The 14,567-nt window shown below is 34.7% G+C and overlaps 1 protein-coding gene across 4 annotated transcripts in view; it reads right to left on the reverse strand.

Moving 5' to 3' along the window:
* ZNF292 (zinc finger protein 292) overlaps nucleotides 1-14,567 on the reverse strand; it is an 84,865-nt gene that overhangs the window by 38,718 nt on the left and 31,580 nt on the right. For 3 of the 4 annotated variants that reach the window (XM_081037495.1, XM_081037496.1, XM_081037498.1), the window contains 3 exons: nucleotides 8,212-8,366; nucleotides 7,943-8,021; nucleotides 5,531-5,666 (listed from right to left, as the gene is read on the reverse strand). In XM_081037495.1, the coding sequence (XP_080893621.1) occupies nucleotides 5,531-5,666; nucleotides 7,943-8,021; nucleotides 8,212-8,366 (370 nt within the window). The remainder of the gene's footprint in view (nucleotides 1-5,530; nucleotides 5,667-7,942; nucleotides 8,022-8,211; nucleotides 8,367-14,567) is intronic. The other variant, XM_081037497.1, reaches the window with a different exon arrangement.

Below are 14,567 nucleotides of genomic sequence, written 5' to 3' on the forward strand. Positions count from 1 at the left end.
AATGAACTATTAAGTCAAAGACACAGATGAATGTTAAATGCATAGTGCTAAGTGCAAGACTCTAGACTGAAAAGGTTATAATTATGACAATCTCGAAAAGTCAAAGGTCAGGAGCTGTCAGGCGTTCAGGAGAGGTTTGAGTAGGTGAAGCACAGATGACTTTTTTAGGGCAGTGAAACTACTCTGTATGATACTGTAATGTTGGATACATGACACTATGTTTGTCAAAACCCATAGAACTTTACAGCACAAAGAGGGAATCTTAAGGTATGAAAATTTAAAAAATGTATTTAGGGGGTTGGGGGAACCCAGAATGGTTTGCAAACTTATGGCAAAAGAATCTAACTGTATTACAAATATTATGAAAGAACATCACTAAAAGAGGTGAGACAAGGTGCTCATCTGACTAACTTTGAGTAAGTGCTGTCTGTAAGAATAATGGCAGGAGGAACTGCAGGAGCACCGTACTCTAATTGATAAAGTTGTTTTCCACAGGGGTACAGGTTATGAACTCTGAAACCATTACACATGTATTCTAGGACTGATTAATTAAGCACATGGGAGGCCAATGGTAGAAGCCAATCTAAAAAGAGTACACACTGTATGATTCCAATTATACGACATTCTGTTGAAGTGGAGGTTATAGATAAGCAGGAGGACGATGCTAGAATGATCCATGTGATATGGATTAGAGTTAGAGACATCAGTATGAACTCTCATATTTAGTTTACTATAGATACAGCTGGTTACATTTAGAAACATTAATAGGTATATGTACATATACACAGATTACATATATTTTCTTGCCTTGTGCATGAGAGATTCCAGAAGCAATGACACCCCAGTACCAATGAGTACACCCAGTTACCAGGTCTTGATTTTTAATACTTCTCAATAAAAGGAACCAGGGGTCCTTGGAGAAATAGCTGATTTTAGGACTGGGCAGGAAATATACAAGATAAGCCTAGAGCATCTGTAGTGCCAGAAAACAAGGAAGTATGCAAACAAAAACCCACATTACCCACAGTGATGGGGCTATGTCAAAGGGGCACAGAAGTTAACTCAAGAGTTCCCAGTGGCAAAAGCTGGAACTAGTTGAGCAACAAAATAAAGTAAGTCATATTGGACCATGACCAAAGTATAAAATAAGTATCCAGTGAGTCCACACAGATATAAATGACTAAATAAATAGAGGGGGAAAAAGACAAATCTCCTGTGTAGAATTCCAAATAATCTATGTAGATACTGCCCCCTCGAGGAGGTGGAGCTTAATTCTCCACCTTTTAAGCATGGGTTGCATACAGTAACTTCACTCAAAGAATACAGCATGAAAGGGGGTAAAAGAGTTACTTTACAGCAGAGAACCTGGACAAACACACTACCTCAGCCAGGTGATCAAGGTTAACATCAACAGTCAAAAGTAATGTGGACAGTATGTATCCTTGACGTGATATAGTGACAATGGCACTTTACCTCTGTGATCTTCTTTCCCCAAACCCACAAGCCCAGTTCTAATTATGAGAGCAACATCAGACAGATCCCAATTGAGGGACATTTTACAAAATACCTAACCAGTATGCCTCAAAACTGTCAAGGTCATCAGAAACAAAGAAAGTCTGAAAAACTGTCACAGCCAAGGAGAGCTTAGTGAGACATGATGATTAAATGTAATGTGGAATCCTGGATAGGATTCTGGAACAGAAAAGGGACATTAGGTAAAAACTGAGGAAATCTGAATGAAGTATGGACTTATTTAATAACAAAGTATCAGTACTGATTTACTAATTGTGACAATACGCCATACTAATGTAAAATATCAATAGCAGGGAAATTGGTTATTGGGACTCTTCAAAATTTTTCTATAAATCCAAAACCATTCTAATATAAAAAGTTCATTTAAAAAATAATAAATTAGGTTAGACTAACCTCAATATTAAACAACCTAATTTAATAGAACTCTAGCCAAATACCTGTTACAGTCTTTCATCAAATCCAACTGACAAAAGGGAGAACCACGAACCAGACATAAAGAAAAACACTTGTGTCTGATGAAACAATCATAATCAAAGGGTACTGATTAAAGGACTGAAGGCAAGCAGGAAGATTTCTATAAGTATCCCAGGGGCTAGGGTTCTGGACATGACCTTTTTATGATTATTATCAAGGACCTAGATGCCAACAGAGTATATGCTAATTAGAGGAAACTGGGAAGGACAAAAACCTTGAATAACAAAATCACGATTTAAAAGGATTTTGACAAGTTATAGAGACAGAATGGATCCTATTAAAGCATGAAATTAAGGAGAGAAAAAAAGTGATACCTTACGTGCCAAAAAACAAAGCACAAAAATGTAAATAATTCAATAGTAGCATTTATTTTAAAAATATTTTCTTGTGGTTTTAGTAACCTCACTGAGCTATGAGAAAGATATGACTACCCAAAAAAGTAATGTCATCTAAAGTCACAGTAACTTAAGTATCAATTGTTAGGACGAAGGGGAGAGAGTACCAAATGACCTCAAAGCTGGCCAGATCATATTTAGGGTACATATTAAGTTTTGAGAATTACACATTAAGGAGTACAACAAACAAAATGCACTCAAAAATTAGGAATCATGATTGTAGATTTAAAATCATTGTAGATTTAATTTATTTTTATTTTATATTTTAAATTTATATTTTAAATTTAATCATTTAAAAATGATTGTAGATTTAAAAGCCACACCAGGAAGGCTTTTAGTCTATAGAAGAAAAGATGAGTAGTTGTCGAAATGATGGCAATCTTTAAGAAAGTGCTTTGGCATGAAAGAGGGATTTATACTTTGGGATGGCTTCAGGGGTAGCACTAGAGCCAAAAGCAGAAAACACTAAGAATGTAGTTTTCACAATTTTCACAGTGAAGATTTTCTAACAGAAGGCTAAGAATGGACTGAACTACACAGTTACCATTCTCTAGAAGTGTTTAAGCAAAGGCTGATTTATCAGTGGTGTTTTAAAACCGAGCTAAAACTGGGTGAAAAAAGTAAATGAGCATTCAGTGCCTTTCCAACCCCGAGATTATGAGTAAAGAAAGGCACAAGTAATATGTAAGCCTAAAGTTCCTGTGACAGTCAAAAGCCATCTACTTGAAAAATGTTGTTTGGTTAGTAGAGTTACCTTATTAAAGGTGTTAACACCTTAAAGTGAAACCAGCATTTTTAATTTTGAGTCCTGTCCACCCGAATTCCCCCAAATCAAAGAGCATTTTTTGGATTAGCTGGGTTTCAGAAGGTCCAAAATCGGTCAATTAAAAAAAATAAAACAACTCAGGATTAAGTAGATTATCTATGGTTGAAATACTACATCAAACCTAAAGGCTTCACTATAAACAAACTAATGAGCACAGCCTATTGACTCTGTACTCATTATTCTCTAAATTCTAGCTCTACTCTTCAAACTTGGTGTAGGTTAGATTAATTTAAACCAAGGGGCTGGATATATAACATAAAAAGCTAAAAGTTTCCCATCCTTTTGAACCATCATCAAATTTGAAAACGTAAATAAATTAGTTATGTATGTGTAAATGTTACTTCCTTCAACTTTTTCAAAGGCGGAAATGAATATACACTTGCGGTTTGTGTGACTAACATAAAGTAACTCCCCTCAAAGAAGCATTCTAAATAACAGAAAATCAAGTAAAGATTATGGCTGCAAATCCCTTAATCATATAACATCTCTCTGGTTGCTTCATGAACTGTATTAAGGTCATTTTCTATTGCAGAAACTCCTCTTGGCTGCAATAGCCCAAATTGTTCCAGTGGCTACGTCAGGTGAAAACCAAGAAATAAAGCAGTACAGAGATGGGCAGAGATGCTTGTTAACAGAAACAATGCTAGGCACATTTAAACAAGTAAGGAAACTGAGCACACTTTCTTTTAAAATAAATTTTAAATCTCTGCTCAGGTAAGTTTCATTTTACTACTTTAACATAATGTGTGAGTTTGGCAAAAACACTCTTCAGAAATCGACAAAAGAAAAAAGGAGTTAATTCTTTATTTAAGCTAGGTGCAATTTTATTTTATTAGGCTAGGTGCAACAGGGTGTATTACAAAAAGGACAGAGGTTGAGGATATGACTTCAATTCCTGGCTCTGCTCACATCACTGGCAATGTGATGTAGAAACGACAACTAGTTTTTCTGAGCCTCTATTTTCTGATCTGTACAACAGGGACAGTAAAGAGCCTACCTTTCTCATAGGACCATTGTGAAGGTTAAATGAAACCATTCATATAAAAATGCACATTTCAAACTGTTAGGAACCATACAATGTAATTTGATATTATCATTATTAATATATTACATCCAATATCTCTAAAAGCTGAGAACATTAAAAAGTATAATTTGATTATAGGAATAAAAACATAGTGGTATTAATATAATGGGAATAAAATTAATATGCCAAAGGCAAAAAAAATCTAAGATTTTTAACTTTTAAATGTTCTTATTACTTTAAATAATGAGGGTCTACTCTACATTTCTCTAAGGCCTTGAGAACACTGTAGCTAGTCTGTGGATATCCACAAAGGAAGGGTATATTGAAAAGAAACTTCTTGTGAAAACTACGAAAAGAGATCACACGCTAAGAACTATCGGGAAAGCATGCAGAAATAGTAAGAGGGGAGGCCTGGTAGGAACAAGTAAAGAGGAGTTTGGAGATCGACTCAGAAGCCTTTTGGTAAATACCAAAGTACCAGAAAAGTTCTCAAACAATGGGCTCCACACCCCCTTCTCAGAGCCTTCTAAATTTGCTATCACAGAGCAAAATACCTAGAGTTTGACCCCAATCAACATGAAAAACAGCAATAAACAATGGAAGCAGCTTGTTTACTTCTCTAGTTAAACACCTTGGGAAAGATTCAGGTGAAAGCTGGACACTTTCCAAAATAATCTCAAAAAAAGTTCCGAAGACAAAACTGTGCTCTTCTTTTTGAACTCTGAACATTAAGTGTTATACATAGTAATGATTTAGCCATCTACTTCCAACCAGCCAGTTTAACTGGGATCTTTCTTTATTGCCCGAGTTCATACAATAACAACAAAGCAGGATAAAATAAGACTGAGCAATAAGCTGTTTGAGAAAGAGTACTAATCTTAGAGACAGAAGACTTCATAGTTTGAGCATTAATTTCTTATTGTCTTTTGAGGAAAATTATTTAACTACCCTATTTCTGCTTCTCCATCTGTCAAATAAGTTAGTTATCAAATATAAGCCAGATTGCCACCTGTCAGGACGTTGCAGACGGAATTCTTCTGTTAAAAAGATGTTGGGAAAAAAATTTAGTTTCTCTGTAATGCTAAGACTGTAAAATCCTATAAATACATCTTCCCCCAAATAAAATAAAGATGAAGGGTCTCAAGCACCTCAGATAAAATTTAATAGTCCTTTTTGGGGATATCTTGAGATGAATTATATCAAAACAATTTTAAATACTTATTTTTTCTAGTCTAATAAATTCTTGTTTTTTCCTCTCTCTCTCTCTAGAAAATTTACCTTTATCCTTATCCAATGGTTCCTGGGAAAGAATAGTGCACAGTACCGGGTTTTTCCACACCCCAGTCTCTTGAGCTAGAGTAGCTAAAAAATGCAATTCACAGCTGCCATTCTCCATCAGCTTTTCATGAGCTACCTATAAATATTAAATAAACATCCAAAGAATTACAACAGATTTTTAAAAGCAAGCTTATCAGGCTTTAAATATAATACTAAATGTTTGAAAAATTAGACTTATCTTAAAATTTACACATCACATAACAAAGTGCTGCATTCCTTTATTTCTGATTTTTAAAATCAAATCTCAAGGATAAGAATTATATCAATTATAAATTTTAAATAAATACAATGTATTTCTATAAATAAGTCCATATTATTTTTTCCCCAAAATCTAAACCAAGAAAAAATGTATTTCTCAAGGAAGCTATCAGAATATCCACAGCACACAAGACCTTATACATTTTACATCCTCTGTGTTAGTAAAAAAATTTTCCCCCAAAACTTTTACAATTAATAAATGACAGATTTGCATCAAGGCCTAAGTGACAACTTACACATATTCCAATAAGACTAATGAAAAGGAAACAAACGCATGATTTTTCATTTATTCATTATAAAGCCTTGGCAAAATACTATTCAGGCTGACACTATACCTTACTTATTAGTTTTTTCCAACTGTTCATGCAATTGGCATATTCTTCAAGCCACAAAAGACCAATAGTTTTCATTCAATTCAGAAAATGTTAACTGAGAATTTCTATGCGCAAAGTAGTAGGGAAGAGTGCAACTAACCCCTGCATATATGGGGCTTATCATCCTCTGCGGGGTAAAGGAATGTTTAAACAGTTAACACACACGCAAAATGAAACAAATGCTGCTAAGCAGGTATAAAATAACCCCAAGGAAGCTCTGAAATAAGAGCAAAGTGTCATGGAAACTCTTAAAACTGCATGCTATGTTTATACAAAAAGTCTATTCCTCAAAGCCATAAAAACTTTCTCGTTGCAACAAGTTCAAGTGCTTTAAGAAAATTTCTTTGAAGCTACCACAGAAGGATTTAAAGAGTTATTTCCTTCTCATTAATTCTTATAAAAAAAGTGTCAATTAGTGATACTGTTTCAAAAAGGAAAGTTTATCTTATGTTGACTTAAATAAATAAATAGCATGAGGAATTCAGTATATTTGTACATAAACAACTTATTTAATTCCATGGTAGAGTGTATCTGAATGCCAAACAATGATAAGTTCTGAATTATTTACTTAAAACTAAACACTTGCTGAGAAAAATATCCTAAGACACACGTGACTGATACACTGTAGCAGAAATTACATGATAAAAAAGTTAGTTGCAATGTGACAAACAGGACAAGACACTTTCATTTCGACAGTTATTAAGTACCTGTCATATATAAGACATAATAGAATCCTATGGTATTAAGATGAATCCTACTCTCAAGAATTTTGCACTTGATATACATTTAATGTTTAATATTAAATAGGAAAGTTGATTTCTCTGCCTAACTATAGTTTATTTCACATGCTTCCAAAATTTGAGGCTAATCCTCTTTAATGTATCTCCTACAGAAAAACATAAGGCCAAAAGATATTTTAAGAACTGTGGCTAGAGAAAAAGACAACTATACTTTTTGAAACTAGCTAGCAGGAACATTCTTTTTAACCAATTAATCAAAATTTAACTTGAAGCTACAATATATCCAGCACAATCTAGTGCTTGAAACAAAATTTAATGTTCTTGATAATGCTCCAAAACAACTAAGTGCAAAATTGTGGTGTATTCGTGTAAGTTGAATAAAAGCACGAAAGAAAAGAGACAAAGCATGTGTTCCAGCTCTAGGAGGAAAAGCATGTGCTTTGGAATGAAGAACCTGGGTTCAGTTCAAATAACTACTCTGATAAAGCTGTATTAGCTGATTATTAGCTGTGATTATTAGCTGTATAAGTATGGGCAGATAAATATTTTAGAGTATGAGCCTCAGTTTCCTCACCTTTAAAATGGGAAAAATATACCTACCCCCACAAAGTTTTCACAAGAGTTAGATATGTTAAAATTGTTATAAAGCATATTGCAGATTTTTAGCAATTAGTTAAAACTGTTTCTAAATACAAATGAGGGCATTTTCTTTTGTCTTCCCTTACTGCTCTTGACAGTCCTAATTATTTCATTTTAAAGAACAGTGCAATATTCAACCAATCTATCTAAATGTATACTCGTATATTCTTTTAGGAAACATTTATTGAGCATCTACTATATGCAAGACACTAGTGTTAATAACAGCAGCAATTAATATTTGTCATTATTTAGATGTTTTAAAGTTTAACCAAATAATTTATTAATAATAAAAGCAAACTGAAAATATCCCTGTATTAAAACTAATATGTAAATATTCTCACCTGCACCAGTGTCTGAAATTGTTCCCATTGTTTATCTGATAACTCAACAGGCAGACACAGTAAAAGTTCAACACAGCTTCTATAAAACAAAAAGTTGGTAAGAATACAGATAATTATTAAAATTTGAAGTAAAATAAAATGAATAATTCTAGTATCAGTAGACTCCCCTTAAACAATCTACTTAAAATCAAACTATCATAAGATCTGAGATAAAAAGTTAAAACAAAAAAGCTAAATCCAATCTTTTATTTGCTCAAAGGTCTACTCACAATGCCAAGCGTTCCAGAACCAATGCTACATTTTCACATTCAGAGGTAAGACAAGGTCGGGCTTTAACATAACTTTGGATAGCCACTGTGTATACCTCCAATAAAGGTAAGGGATCTTCTGAAGTTTTCCATTTCTCTGCATATTCAAGGAGTGTCTGTTTTGGAAGGAATAATAAAAAGCATTCAATGTAAATCAAAATACACACTGACTAATCAACTGGTTTTCTTTCCTCCCTGAGAAATTTGAAAAATAGCATTTTTTATTTATAAAAACAAAAATTAGTTTATACTGATTACAATATTCCAAGAAATAAAGCCATAGTCTTATTTGCAGCAGTTCTCTATAGGAGAAAAAATTAGTGTTAACTCATCCAACAATAGCATCATTTCATAAAGTCTGGTTTCAAATAATGTCCTCTCTTCCCTAGTCAAATACCACCTTTCACACAAACATTTCTGAGATGTAAGTTATTTTTTTTTAAAAAAAGACACCCGAGCAAGTAATACTTGGCCAGACATGCCGTGAAGAATTTCAAAGAATATTTGTTTTCTATTTTTTGTTTAAGGAGTATAACATTCAACACATAACAATAAATGGATCACATATGGTCAAAAAAGATGTAACTTTTCAGTTATTAAAAAAAATTGTAATACATAACATTACTGTCTTTTATGACAAGCTTTAGCATTTAAAATATCTAAAGATGTTCACCATACATAAATCAATATTAAAGATATTAAAGAAGGATTATAAGGTCAAATGATTTCTGCAATAAAGTGGTTATTCATTAAATTAAAAAAACTCATCCCTCAGTAAAGCAAAGCTTTCAAATTCACCTTATCAGAATTACTGAAAAAAAAAATGCTGTTTATCCTATAGAAATGAAAGAAACTGGCTACATTAGTTAAACACCCATAAGTTAAGACTCTAAACTATTAAAATTGTGCGTTACTAAAGACTATCTAAAAGTTTCTGCAATTACGCTAAATGAAATAGGACTCTAATTAAATGTTTTTTATAATATAGAAGACTGCTACAATTGGTCCTCTTCTCATCTCATCACATGTGGAAATTCAGGTGTCATTTCCTAGAAAAAAAAAACGTGTCTTGAAGAAAAACTCCATGACAGCTTTTATCCTCTGGCATATAGAAGCAGCTTTAAAAACAAAAAAAAAAGTGTAAACAGGTAGGAAGGTAGAAATGAAGGTAGGAAAGAAGGAAAAGGAAAGGCATTCTATTCTACTACCAAACACTCAAAAGAAAACACTTCCGGCCTTGTCCTCTCTACTAACCTCTAACAGAAGAAGTAAGTGACCACAGAGCATAAGGAAGGAGCAACATAATGACAACTCACTTTCTGAATAGTCATATATTCAAGGCCCTGACCCTTTCCAGGTCGGACAGAAGTGCAGGTAACATGGAGACCCTGTACTTGCAATTGGCATCTGAAGTGAGGGCCATTGTGTGGGACTGAACACTTTATCCTGTGGAGTCTGACAGTAACTTTAGATAGTGTCAGAATTGAACTGAATTTTAGGACACTTACTATTTGGTGTGGAGAGTTAAAGAAGTGGTATTGGAAAAGACACCATATATTTTGTATCAGCATTAAAAAAAAAAATCTCTCAACAGGACGTACAAAAATCTAAACAAAACCTACCAGTTGTATAGGAAAATCTGCATTCTGGGATTCTTTTGTGATTTTCCCTCTATGTCCAGGAATAAAACTGAGTATGCTATTCTGTGTCTAAAATATGTTACGTATGCAAATGTTGATGGTTGGTTTTAATGTTTTCCATGGGTATTTTATGATGATGTGACAGAGTATAACCTCACTCACATCTACAAGAATTTCAGAATTAACACCAACTATGCGTACAATTCTTACGTTAGCTACGTAGCATACATCTTTCTACACAAAGTTATTAAAATATTTTCCTTTTTTTCTGGAAAAACAAGTTTACATACCCAGGGAATTTCATACCAGGCAAATGCTCCCTCAGATGAAAAACGTTTTTAAATTTAATTCTAATATGTAATCAAAGATGAGCTCTTTTGGTATCAGTCTGACTTGATGAGAAAAATGAATGACAAACCACAGAACGCTAGAACCAGAAAGCACCTTAAAAATTACCTCTCTTCACTTCATTTTACAGCTGAGTAAAGAGGGAGAAAAAGCAGATTCTGGGGAAAAGGAGACCATTTAAGTGGCTATTTAATAGTCTGGGAATAACATACCTAGGGAGAGGGTAGAAGAAAATGATGACAGCAGATTATGAGATAGTACCAAAAAGAAAACGGATGACATATTCATACTGATCACATATAGGAGAGTAAGTTTAAAAGTTGGGTTTAAAAGCAAGGGTCTATCTCTATAAGGCTATGAGAGTCCATATTCATAGCCAGTAAGTACATTGATAGTAGTAGAACTTTCCTACTTTCTCAAAACCCTAAGATCAGCAGAGCCCCTGGGAAACTGGAAGCATCCCCAATGTGACTGGTTAATTATGCTTTCTGCAATTAAGAGTTACTTATTTGTATCTACTGCCTTAATCTACACAACGGCTTTCATGTGGGAATCCCACAATGATCAGACTCATATTCTTTTCCCAGAATTATGAAGATCATTTAATTCTGTTTTATAGAGGAGTAATTAAAGGGTCCAGTGACCTGTACAATATTAATACAACTGGCAATTAGCAAAGCCAGGCAGCCTCACTCTCTGCAAAACATTCTGTCCACTACAAACACTATTTGTGGTAATGTAACAGAACTATAAATCTGTGGAATTACTCTATCATTACAAAGTGCCTTTTACCTATATTATTTCGATTTTTCCCCATAACTTCATGAAGTTTAAGTACTATTTATCCAATTTCCCAGCCACAATAGAATTAAATAACTTGACTTCTTTATGTTAAGATCATTTTAGCTGAACGTAAGAAAATCCAACTCAAAGCAGCATGAGCAATAAGAAAGGTTTCTCACATCAGGATATTACAGGAAGGGCCAGTTCCAGAATTGGTTAGGTCAGTAGCTCAACAATGTCTTCAAGGACCCAGCCACCTATGTCTTCACTCTGCCATCCCCAACCAACCCCCAGGTCTCTCAGTGAAGCAGCCTCTTAGCCAGACTCAGTAATAATCAGAAGAGATGAGACCATCTCTTCGTGTGCATCTCTTTTAAGAACAAGGAAACCTTTCCCAGAAACCCCCAACTCAATTCTGCTCAGGTCTCAATGGCCAGAACTGCATCACATACCTACGTCAAAAATCACACAGCCATAATGGAACCCCACTGCTGACTTTTAAACAAATCAGATTCCACTCTCCAAGTCCAGAGATAGGGCCTACATGTACAGAAAGAAAAATGTGTGAATAAAATCAGGGTTCTATTAAGGAAGTGGGAAAGGGGCCAAAGTCTCACGCTAGTTGTTTCATCAGTGGTTTTTATTCCCACATGCCTTCAAGAATAAAGAACAGAATGTATGTAAGTATGAGTGTAAGAATGTGTGTATATGTGTATGTACATTTATATTTACATACACATACACATATAAAGATAAAATTATGATCTGGTTTGGGGAATGGTATAGAGAACAAGAAATAGGGAAAGAAACCTAAGTCTTCCTACAAGGAACCAGATCACTTTCATTAATGAGTAAACTATAAACTAAGTATGGTAAGAAAATTTAAAACTATGTATGTGAAGAATAATGGGTGGAACTAAGGATGCTTAATCTGGATAACAAGTAACATTTACAGACCACGTACTGGATCCTAGGCACTGTGCTGCGAGCTTTAGATGTATCACTTCTTAGTTATTAGGTAAATTATAGTAATATGCTTCTTTTTAAAATGGACAAATTGAGGCATTAAGAGGTTAAAGTAACAAGCCCCAAGATCACAGAGCTATTTAAGAGGCAAAGAGAAGATTCAAACCCAGACTTCACAGTTTCAGTTCTTAACTACTATGGAGAAATGGAAATTTGATTTCACAGCAAATTCACAAATCTGAAAACTCGTCACATAAGAGTTAGTCTTATTCTGTGTGGCCTCACAGGAGAAAACCAGGTTAAAGTTTGATGGAGATGCATTTCTGCTTCCCATGAGGTAGACACATCAAACAATTAGAGTCAACCAAAAATAGAACAGGTTAGCCTCTTGGGACAGGAGGACTTATCACTGAGGTTATTCACAGAAGCAAGGTAACTCTGAGTTCAGGATGCTGTAGAGGAGTCATATTTTGGAGACACATTTCATCAGATCAGAAGAAACTACACTAGTGTGTAACGTGAGTGTGTGTGGGGGGGAGCGCTCATACAGGTTTTGATAGATATGCATGTTGTTTAAAATTATTTAATTAGTTTCTAATGTTTACAAGTAATAAATTTTGCATAAAACTTAGATTTCTGACTTTTCTTTTTTTAAACAATTTTGTAAAATTAGGCAACCCCTATTCCAGCATGGCCCCAAATGGCTAGAGCTGAGTATGGACTAGCCAAGCTCCCTTCCAGAGACCAGGTGCAGGCTCTCTGGTTGCTAAAAGCCTCACCTACCTAGCTACCTCCTTCTGTAAGGTACCTACCATGTTTCCCTGAAAATAATTAAGACCGGGTCTTATATTAATTTTTGCTCCAAAAGACGCATTAGGGCTTATGTTCAGGGAATGTCATCCTGAAAAATCATGCTAGGGCTTATTTCCCAGTTAGGTCTCGTTTTCGGGGAAACACGGTATTGGACCTCTACTCTACAAGGTATTTGTAGTCACAGCCTCTATTCTACAGTGTGGATTATAGAGGAAGCCCGAGATAGGAGAGAGAAATACAAACAAAAGTTAAAGGATCACACTCCACCAGGATCTCTAACAGGGTTTCTAATGTCTTAATTATCATCCTTTTCTAAGAAGCCTTTTGACGTTTTTCCCTAACTGTACCCCACCTCCAATAAACTTTTAATACCACAGATGTACTGTATATCTGTTTATGGGCCTACCATCATATCTCATTTTTTTCTCTCCCTAAGGGCCAATTTTCACCCCCTTGGGAATGAAAATGCATGTTTTAACATTTTGGCTCTGAAGTTGATTCCTCATTATCTAAATCAGCAGAGACTACAATATATACACTCTAGGGCACACGGCAGCATAGATTAACTTCCAAGCAGCTTCCTTTAGTTTCTCTAAGGATTATTAGGAGAGAAAACAAAAGAGGAATAAAACCAGAGGGTGTTAAATGTAATGACTATGAGGATTAAGTTACGTTACTGTCCTAAGAAAAAATAAAACTAGGAGAGTGTTGGGTATGTTTATACGGTTATACTCACGTTCCCACTCCAATTTATAACTAGGACTCTCTAGAGTGGGAGAGCTCCAAAGTTTGGTCTCATGACCCTTTATTCTCTTAAAAACTACTGTGAATCCCAAACAGTTTTCAGTCTCTTCAGTATTTGTCTTAAAAGAGCAGGATTCCCATAATTATTTGTGCACTTCATCTACTGCTACATCGCACATCATGTCGCCTCTGAAACACTCCACTGTACAGGAGTGGAAGAAGGCAGATATCTTATAGTTTTGTCCGTTTGGACCCCCTGAAACTTTGGCAAATGTGTAATCGTCTTTAAAATTTCAAGTTATTAAAATTTATTTTAATATGTATTATGTTTAATATGTATTATAATACTATGTATTTTGTGACAACTTAGACATACATTTTGCACCTTGCTCTCTCCAGATCTCACTTAATAAAACAGTAACTTTTTTTTTAAGTGGTACAAACCCAGAAGGACTAAGAAAATAGGAATGGTGGAAAAAGAAAATTTTAAACACTGAAAAGCACGTGGAAGATTGGCACTCTAAGTAGGCTTTACATAAAGACGTTAACTGCAGAAATCACCAAAGGGCTCAAAAACTGGAAACACTAGGTGCCTCTGGAAATGGGGTAAACGTGGGGATAAGAATGAGAGGGTTGTGTATAGATAACACAACTTCTTTATCCATTCATCTGTTGAAGGACAATTTGGTTGTTTCCATGTCTTGGCCACCGTAAATACATTGGAATACTATTCCGCCATAAAAAAAGATGAAATAGTACAACATGGATGGATCTTGAGATTATTATGCTAAGTGAAATAAGTCAGGTAGAAAAAGTTGAGGAAAATATGATTTCACTGATATGTGGTATATAAAACTGAAAACAACAAAAGAACAAGAAAAACAAATGAAATAAAACCTCATAGACACAGACAATAGTTTAGTGGTTACCAGAGGGTGAGGGGGGGTGGTAGATGAGGATAAAGGGGATCAAATATACGGTGATGGAAAGAGAACTGACTCTGGGTGGTGAACACACAATGTG

The sequence above is a fragment of the Rhinolophus hipposideros genome (genome assembly GCF_964194185.1).
Source record: "Rhinolophus hipposideros genome assembly, chromosome: 3".
Lineage (NCBI taxonomy): Eukaryota > Metazoa > Chordata > Mammalia > Chiroptera > Rhinolophidae > Rhinolophus > Rhinolophus hipposideros.